General features: G+C 37.6%; 1 protein-coding gene across 2 annotated transcripts; it reads right to left on the minus strand.

Annotated features, from left to right (window-relative positions):
• Positions 1 to 3126: 3126 nt before the first annotated feature.
• Positions 3127 to 8856, minus strand: LOC149017828 (BEL1-like homeodomain protein 4). 2 transcript variants are annotated; one of them, XM_089152158.1, is made up of 5 exons: positions 8604 to 8856; positions 7070 to 8379; positions 5664 to 6049; positions 4670 to 4730; positions 3127 to 4109 (listed from the first exon to the last, which is right to left on the minus strand). In XM_089152158.1, exons 2-5 carry the CDS (start codon positions 8291 to 8293, stop codon positions 3459 to 3461), a joined length of 2322 nt encoding a protein of 773 aa, XP_089008284.1. In that variant the 5' UTR covers positions 8294 to 8379; positions 8604 to 8856; the 3' UTR covers positions 3127 to 3458. The 2 variants fall into 2 exon arrangements, with proteins under 2 accessions (XP_089008284.1, XP_089008283.1); XM_089152157.1 differs by having other exon boundaries at positions 7070 to 8382.
• Positions 8857 to 9849: the final 993 nt, after the last annotated feature.

The raw sequence follows: 9849 nt of genomic DNA on the forward strand, positions 1-9849 counted from the left end.
AATGGGTGCCTGTTAAAAATGATTTGTTGTTTGGTGTTTAAGGGGAAGACAAAAAAAAAAGAAAATTTATCAGAAGAAAAGATGTTATATAAGAGATATTTTATCAAAGGACAACAACTAGATAAAGTGGTTCAGTGGTGAACATCTCTTGAGGCCAACCCCAGCCCAGCCCTAGTTACAAACCTCCTTTTGTTTGCTTTCGTGTATTGTAATGTTTAATTCTATCAAAAAAAAATTGTATTGTAATGTTTAAAACTTATTTTAATTAATATATAATTTTTTTTTTTTTTTTAAATATTTATTTAATATGTAAAAACTTTAGTCTCACATTGGAAAAAGGAAAACAGAATGTACAATGCATGCATAGAAGGCACTATATGTTGTATACCTCTTGGAATTAAAAGAATGATCATATTTCTGTGATGTGATTAGAACCTAATCAAGCCCAAGTTGATTGATGTGTCATGACCATGTTCAATGGGTCGTATACCTTGATATGAAAACCCGTTTTTTATTTCAGTTGAACTAAGATGGTACTACTTTCTACCAAAGGAGGAACAAAAAATGGCGATAGTAATAGTGGTTTCCACCCAGGTGTAGGAAGAAATGATCCCCTTCACCTACCTAGGGATTGATATGATATGAGAAACAATGGTGCATTAATAATCTTCTCTTTTTAGATTTCACAAGAGTGTATTTTTGTTATTTAGCAATAAGAGTTAACTGACGCTAACTTCATCCTTTAAGTTGGGCGCCATTTATAATTTATCCCACATAAGTGAGTCATTTAGAATTTTGGTCCATTTTAATTGGGCCAAACATAAGACAAAACCCCTAGTTTAACTTAATTGAAATTAGGAAATTGACTTAGCCTAACCCTTTTCACACAAGGCACGAAATCAGCAAATTTAAAATATTCATTCAAATATGGAAAAATTTGGAATCTTTCTCCTGCAAAGAAATGCTAAAATGGACCAAAAGGTCCAAAACTACACGTTTTGAGTTGCAAACTTTAGCCTTATAAACAATATCACGATTCAAATAGAGAGTTGCTCACTGAGAACCTTCAGGCCCATTTATACACGCGTTCAAATAAATGTTGCTAACGTGGGCTGGACTTCCATATAAATAAGCGAACTAAAGCCCAACTATTAACCCATCTACCACGCTTCAAGTTAAAGAGACTGCACAAGGAGCGGGCCAAATGGGCTGCCCAACAAGCCCATAAAAGAGGCACGCACTGTTATAAATTCGCAGATACCCAACTTTGATCAGTTCTCCTTTATTAGAGAATCTCTAGAAAGCTGTTTAAACAACAACATTCAAATCAAAATTTGAAAAAGCTGATCCAATCAGATCACCATAATTAATTAACTACCAGGACCTGCACCAATAGCGTATGGACATCAACCAACAGGGAAGGCTGGACCGTGCTGACCCGGTCAGAACTCAGAAGCATGAGTTGTCCCATCGATTCCTCTTCACTTTAAGAAAGCTCCCCATGTACGTGCGTGCTGTGTAGTTTTTGCTGTACGTACGTATGTAGGTCATCCTTAGCAGAGAGAGTAGCTAGCTTTCAACAACACAACAAATTAGTGGGCCCACCCTACCCCACCTTATTAGTTGTTGTTGTTGTTGATGGTTCAATGAGATCAAAGAGAAGACCCCCTTCCACTGTCTCATCCCTTATTACGCTTTGTTCTTTGTTTTCTTCTACCACTTCTGCAATTGTTTATTTTGGTTGTCAAGAGCAAGACAAAGTTAACCTAAATAGGGACGATCGTTACACTACTTTGTCTTAGTGACAACTACCCACCAAATTCTTCATGAAACCCTAGCTAACACTTCAAATTATTTAAGGCTCTGCATGGTTTATGCCAAACACAGAACACAGCTTCTTCTGATAAAAACAGTTTCAACACATTAAATAAGGAGCAGAAGACAACTAGGTTTTAGTCTATTTTTCTTCAATATAAAACCCATCCATCTCTACTCAGCCATGGACATAATCTTTGAGATTTCATATTTTGTGATTATGCTTTTGCTGACAGTATCCAAGTTTACAATTTAGATGATTTTTCTTATTTATTTAGAGATTTATTTCTAAAACAACACGTTTTATGAAAGTGAATTTATTATGTTATGATAAAAAACTAGAATTCGATTATTTTCACATGATATGAGATGAGATGATCGATGCTCCTTATGTTCTCTAATCCAAACCGAAATTATGTGAAGATAGAATCAATTCTTTGAAGGGACCATTGCAAATCATTCAAACTCAAGCCGATTATCTAGTAGGATGTAGGTCCATTATTGGTGGTTACAACTTATTTCCTTCTATCCGGAAATGAGGAACAAAATTAGGTAAATGATGTTGATTGCCTTATCTCCTATATCATTTTAGACTTTAAGCATTTGTTCATTTCATTTTAGATTTTAAGCAACCATGGATATTGATTCTCCTCTGGAAGTTGGAAGTACAAAAAAAGGAAAATAAAATGAGGATGCTTAGATGGATGAATGGTAAAATTAGAGATGATTATATTAGAACTGGTTTGTTTGCTGCTATGATGAATAATAAACTATGAGATAGTTGTTTGAAGTGGCACGACCACGTTCAGCGGATTCTTGTAAATGCCTCATGTATGGAAAAACAATTTAATCATGATTAACATAAATTGAAGAACAATAGTTAGACCTAAGATAACCTTAAGAGAAATAACGAATAGCTTAGACCTTGTATCTAGAAAGGCTTCAAACAGAGGTGATTAGAAAACAATAATCTATGTAGTCGACTTCATTAAGTTTGGATAAGTTTTGTTATTGTTGTGGACGTGCTTTTGACATAGTGGTACGTAACACCTTCCTTATATTGAAGTAGTAACACCAATGAGGTCTTGGCATGCTCCAACCTCCATTCCTCAATACGCATATTATTTCAAGTCACAAAGAACTTTCACAGAAAACAAAATCGTTGGCACCAAATTCGAGCATGTGTTAAGGAAGGGTCAAAGATGCAATTTGCTAAAGAACTCCATTAAATTCATGATCACTGTTACTGTCTGTGCTGTTTCATCTCTACCATGCAGTAGCATACTGATCCTCATTTCTCCCCTAATGCCCTTTATCAACTTATATTCTCCATTACCCTTTGCTCAATTATTTCTCAACAAGTTCAAGGTGCGAAGCCAAAACCTTAGTTTTACAGACAAGCTACTATACAAATTAAATATATCTCTAACTGTTAGCTTTCACTTCTCCTTCATAAGAAGAGACGAAAGAGAAAAATGCATTAAAGGCTGAGACAAGGAGGAGAGATTTTTCCTTTATTTTGCTTTTCCCCCTTATAATTTCACCTTTTTCTGTTTTTTTTTTTTTTTTTGGGTTCTGTTTCGTTCTCCTTAGGGAGAGGTTAAGGATAGGTGTAATGAAATAATGAAGATTAAACCAAATTTTCAACATCCTCCGAAATCTCTGACGGCGAACGGACTCTGCTCCGGCAAGTTACCGGCATGTCGGAGGCCAAGAGTTAGCGACACATCGCCGGTAGTGGTGGTGGCGCTGCCAAACCTGAGAAGGGTGGTGGACCCATAGTCTAAGATTCCACCATGACCCTGTTGTCGACAGGTGTCATCAAGTACCTGGTTCGACGGAAAACGCTGCTGCATGTCGTTATGGGCGGCGGTGGCGGTGGTGGAAGAGTGATTGGGTTTGCTTACCGAGAAGCATTGGCTATTGATTGCATTGAATGATGGGTTGTTGTCGTGGCTATTGATTTCGGATCTTTTCGAAGTAATTTTTGAAGATGATGCAGTGGTTGCTCCTCCTCCTCCTGCTAGTAATGGTGGAGTTAGCTGCACTGGCACTGCTACTGCTGTCATTGCTGTCGTAGCTGATGTTGCTGACGCTGATTCCGTCGTTGTCTCTGCTGCTGCTATTGCTGTTGTAGCTGTCTGTGTCTGTGCAGAGCTGCTGGCTTGACCTTGTTGGCTTCTCTCTCCTTCTCCTTCTCTCTCTTCTTCTTCCTCTTTCGCTTCCTTTTGATACATCTCTTCTACCATGGGTTTCCACAACCGAACCCTTGCATTAATGAACCAGTTTGATACCTGAAATTTTCAATTCAATCACCAAACCCATTTAGAAAAAAGAAAGAAAGCAGAAACCTTCCACAAACCATGACATGACACTGCACAAAATAAAAGAGCTGCCTCCCATTATTTTATGTCCCAAGTAGTCTTTAATGAAGGCATAGATTCCAAGAAAATTAAAGGGATATGGAGTCTCCGAATACATTGACTATTTTTCTAGGGTTCTTAAATTTCTCATTGTCATGTAATTTCATCATTTCATGGTTATAGTCCATGCATGTACTTGCTTCTGCTCTGTCTTTCTGCTTCCACAGTTTCAGATGTCATCTTGAAAACAGAAGAGACAAAGGCAAAAGCTTTGCAACGAGAAGTAATAGATATAAGAGAAATGAAACCCTAGATCATGCAAGCCCTACTGAAACAACTGATAGTCGCTAACTACCTAGGGTTTACTATTCCTCACACGCTTAGCTTGGATTCTCGAATGCATAAAGAACATTAAATATTCTCGCTTTTCTAGAGTTTTTTCTTTTTGAATTTTTTTTTTCAGAGAGAGAGAGAGAGAGCAAAGGAAGGACCTGATTTCTGGATAAACCAGTCTGTCGAGCCAGCAGATGCTTGTCTGTATCGCTAGGGTACCTGAAACAAAGAAAAGAAAAGTTCAGAATACGACGCGGTGAGGTCCTTTTGATCATTACCAGATGGGATTGCACAAAGTTTCTTTACCTGCTAAGGCGTGAGAATCTAAAGAGACAAGAAAAGAGTTGCAGAAGGAAAGAACAAAAAATTACTGCACTGACTCTTCGTCAATTCATTTTCAATTTCGAGTCCTATTACTTAGAAAATCCATTAGTTGATTTAAGTAACGAGAGAGTAGATTTGATGAGGTCATAGTTTGCTCGTTTTTTCTCCTACTTCCCTATAACTAACCACATAGTCTCTAGACTCAAAACAGCAATGATTAAGGGAAGAAGCTTTTCATCAGCTTTTATAACCTCGGAGATCATAATCCTTAATTACTTTTAACAAATGGTGACTAGAAAAAAACAAAACATCCAGTTTTGGTGATGATTTAATTGCTGGTTCTCGATAGTGTGTATTTTGTAATGCTTTGAACCATTGCATGTGTTTAAAAGGCAAACCCAGTCTCAAGAAATTGCTTGGGTGTTGTGCAACTAAGCGCAACATTTGCTGCAAACTGTCGAGATCAAAATCTATCTCACTCAATCTCGACCGTTCACAACACTGTGTGCACACTAAAGTCGAACTCCATTATTTCTGCAAAACAAAATAGATCCTAGCAATTTTTATTGAGACTATTTCAATGTCATGTATCTATAGTTTTATGTGCTTAATTAATAAGGCCCAATTCGGTATATGAGGTGTGCAGTTTGGGATAGATTCAACCTGTTCCATTTTTTTTTGAGCTTTTGGAGCACTGTTCAAGTACTGTGAAAAATTTAAACATGGCCTGGATCAAGGGTTTGAGAGTTTTCCTTATATGTTGCTTCCATGCATTGGTGCCTAACAAGTGGTATAAAAAAACAGTAGTAGAGAGGATTTTTATCTTACGGGTGAAGGAAATGTTCGAAAAGCCAGGCACGGAGAATATTAACAGAACGTTCCGGCAAGCCTCTCTGAGGTCTCCAAGCTTCTTGTTCCATCATACCCATCTGGTGAAAAGCTCTTTGTTGTCTGAGGCTTTCTTCCAGCATTCGAAGCCTAGGGGTCTCTCCTTTGGTCACACCAGTAGCTGTTGTGCCATCTTTCTCACCCAGAAGCTCACAGGTATGCTTCAATTGTGCAGCTATGGCGTCCTTAAGGCATCTAAAATGGCGAGACATCGCTTTCTGAGCCAGCGCCGTATAAGGAGTCGCTGCTCCAAAACCCATCACCGAGTCAAACGAGTTAACCACCATTTGCATTTGCTCGCAGTAATGGTTGTACCTCTTTTCAACCTGCAACCCAGATGTCATTGTCTCATCAATATAGATTTCATCATATGCTTTACGTATGAAGATATGTGAAAAATTAAAAACCCTGAAGAACCATGAATGAAATTTGCCCAAATCTTTGGAAAAATAATAAACTTGAGATGGAAGGAGAACAGTCATAATCACTAGCCAACTCTTCCCTTTTTTTTTAGGTGAGGAAGCTTTTCATGACTTTCATCTTTAGTTTTTTTAATTTGATAAATTGATTTGTTCTAAGGAAGAAAGGTTGTCGTTATCATTCAAATAAAGAGAAGAAAAATCAGCAAATTTCCTCCCCTCTTTTCATTATAAATAATAAAAGATCATGGTTGTTGACATTAATTTGTCTCACGAAAGAAGGCTCAGCAACTCAGAATTCCTGGCTGGAACAGCAAAGTAAGTCAGACTTCCATAACCAGGAAATCAATGGTTAAGTGGGGACTCTTTTGTTGTTTTCTGATTTATTTTCAATCAAAAACAGAACCCATGAACACAAGAATCAAAGCCTGCTACAGTGAATGATTGCCATGGAAGAAAAAGAAAGCAAAAAGAAGAATCCTTCTTGAGAGTTTTGTTAAGTTAAAATATATACAAAACAAGAAAGAAAGAGAAACTAAAATAAAAGCCAGAAGTTTTACTGCAATCTCACAGTCCCATTAAAAAGAAAATTCAAAAGAAAAGAGATTGTTTGATGATTTTGCCATTAAAATCTCAAAACGGTCACGTTTTCTAAAACTTGTTAGTATTTATGATTCCTTATTTTATGAATTCAACAATATTAAACTACAAACCCTTAATTTGGAATACTATTATTGTTAGGCCGCCGGCTCTTGTCAATATTCCATCACTAAACAAATAAAAGTCCGTTGATACGCCGGAATTCCCATCTGCTCCGGCTTTTTAAAACAATTGAAGTGATCTTATTGAAAAAAGAATGAGATAATGGCTTTGTATTTATATTTTGTGTGTGTGTGAGAGAGAGAGAAAGAGAGAGGGGTTACTTGCCTCATCAATCATAGATATCAGCTTGACCTTCCTGCGCTGGTATTCAATTCTATCAGCAGAAGACAAAGGAGGAATGTCTTTTGAAGAAGATGGAGACGACCCAGTAGCACCAGCACCAGTGGTGTTGCTGCCTTGATTAGGGTTAGAGCTAGAAGAAAGCTTCTTATTCTTGAATTGTCCTCTCCCAACACTGCAAAACTCTTCAAGCAACTCACGAGCAGGCTTTGCATACTTAGAAATTCTCAAAACATTAACCATCCCTAAAGATGATGACCCATACCCTACATGAAGCTGCCCATGGTGCTGGTGGTTCTGGTTCTGATTCTGGCTTAAAATCCCCACACTTGCTTGCAAATGCAATGATTCCTGATGCGGATTGTGAGGATGATTCCTCAAATTCTTCATCGATGGATAAGAAGATGCCGCCGCAGTGGTGGAACCGCCGTTTCCTAAACCATAATACAACACTCCACCATCACCAATTCTCAAATCCTCGGCTTTTGCAGATTCTAATTGTTGCAAGGAAGAAGATAATGACAAAGATAGCCCTTGGCTGTCCACAACCCCAGAGATTTTGGTATTGTTGTTATCTCCTCCAGCCCATGTAAACTGTGAGTGATGAATTGAATTATCACCAAAAGCAGCAGCTGCTGCTGCTGCAACGCCGGCTGATTGGAAGGTTTGCATGTGAGAAGAAGAAGTGGGTTGAGGTGGTGGAGGAGAAGGTGATTTTGGATGTGGGTTCATGAGGAAAAGTTGCATGGCTGCAGCTGAATCCGCATTCATACCTTGTGATCTGTTTCCATACCACTCATTCGCCACCGGAGTTGGCCGTGACAGACGGTAATTTGAACCCATCTGATTGTCCAAGAGGTCGGCGGCTGTAGCTGCCCCAGGTGGGAAATTGAACATCTCCGACAACATTCCGGCAGTTTCGTAACCTGGAAGCTCACCAGATACTTCTTCTATGCCAACCAATGGCGGTGGTGGTGGTGGTGGGTCGAAGCCTTGCACCCTTAGTTTATCCCTCCGACTCTGCTGTGCGATGTGATGTGGTTGGTGGTGATGGACTGATGTTGTTGATCTGTCAAATCCATTAGAGAAGCTGAAGATCCCTTGGTGGAAGCCTTGGGACATAGAATTCACTGGAATTTCACTGCCAGAGGCCAATTTGCAATCTTTTGAGCTTGAAATTGAGCAGTGAGGATTCCAAGCTACTCCCATATCATTATCTTCTTCTTCTTCTGCATCATCATCATCATCATCATTTCTTCCTTCTTCTCAGCCTCCCCCAAATTTTTCTGCGTCTTCTGCTGCTCATGTTTCCCATAAAAGTTCGTTAGAAGAAAAGTGTTAAATAAATATAAAGAGAACCAAAACAAGAGAGAATTACAAGCAATTAAGGTTTAAATATTGGTCGAAGGAAACCCAGAAGACGAGTTGCAGAGAAAAGTAGAGGAATTTGAACTGGGTTTTTCAAATTGATGGGTTTTGGTTTTAATTTTGTGAAGCTGGGTCTTGCTTTGTTGCTTACCTATTAGAGTTGCAGGGACCAAAAGGATGCTAAGTTCTCAGACATCATTTTCCTTCTGTCAGATTGAAAGCTTCTTGAATTCTTCTGGGTTTCTCTCTCTCTCTCTCCTTCTTTCTCTTTCTCTCCTTTTCTCTCTTTCTTGCTCTGAGAGTGTTCTACAAATTGAGACTAGAATCGCCTTCTGAAAAGAGAGGGGAGCATAAAATTACCCATAAAATAAACCCAAAAAAAATGCATTTAATAATTGAAGAGTTTGGGCGTAAGGGACGGGTCGCTATTCATTCTTCACTTCCCCAACACGCACCTGAATGTCTAACATTTATTATCTTTTCTACGGAAAAATAATTTTATTTCTTTACAAAATCAACATTAAATATTATCAAAATTATTTGGATAATAGGTAGGTTCCGTTTCAATTCAAATGAAGCCCCAAAAGTTTAAAATAATTCTATATGAAATTAAGTCAATTATAATTAATTGACCAAAATTAAATAACATCATTATTAATGTGTAGGTGCCTTTAGAGATCTAATAAACTAAGTTTTATCTTATGAATGATAAAAGATTACATCAATGAAATCTTATGACTAATTTGCTATTATCACTATGATGAGTTTTTGTTATTTTTGTCCTTTTTAGGGTTGTGTTAATTTGTTTTCTTAATCTTAACCGTTTGTTAGAGCTAAGTTAGGCAAAGATATTTAAAATTAGAAAGCGAAAGCAATGAAACAAACTAATAATAAAGAAGGAAAACATGAGAGGCCTACCTATAAAAAAAGACACGTACGTGCCACAAGATAATGTCGACAAAGGTGGCGCACGTATGACTTATGAAAGACATGTGAAACCGCTTTAGGGTTTGGTAAGATGGCCATGTTTGTACCACATATGTTCCTATGGCTCTACTTCCCCAACAAAAACTTTCAATTCCCTTGTTTTTCTTCTTCTTCTAGTTTCTTGGGAATATTGTTCGCAACTTGATTTTAATTTTTGGTGCTAGTCTTCTTTACTTCTCTCTTTTTTTTTTTAATGAATTTTTTTTATAATCAACGTTGCATATTAATGGGCGCAAATCAATATCCACGCAATCGTTTCCTTCAAATTCGGGTAAGAGTTGACAGTGTTATAGAAAATTCTTTGTAAATATAGAGAAGATGATGAAAGAAAAAAAAAAAAAAAACCCATCTTCTATTTTCTTTATTATTAGTAAAAGTTAATCTCTTCTCCCTCTCGATGTAAACACTTT

This window comes from Hakea prostrata, chromosome 4 (assembly GCF_041222555.1).
Source record: "Hakea prostrata isolate BN-2017 chromosome 4, UWA_Hpros_2, whole genome shotgun sequence".
NCBI classification, from domain to species: Eukaryota; Viridiplantae; Streptophyta; class Magnoliopsida; order Proteales; family Proteaceae; genus Hakea; species Hakea prostrata.

Bases quoted from the DNA above. Each gene is read 5' to 3' on its own strand.
- LOC149017828 (XM_089152158.1), bottom strand. From the start codon at position 8,293: ATGGGAGTAGCTTGGAATCCTCACTGCTCAATTTCAAGCTCAAAAGAT. The intron at 6,050-7,069 runs GCAAGTAACCCC...TCTGGGTTGCAG, and splicing joins TGATATCTATGATTGATGAG to GTTGAAAAGAGGTACAACCA. The intron at 4,731-5,663 runs GTAAGATAAAAA...TCTTTGTTTCAG, and splicing joins TTCGAACATTTCCTTCACCC to GTACCCTAGCGATACAGACA.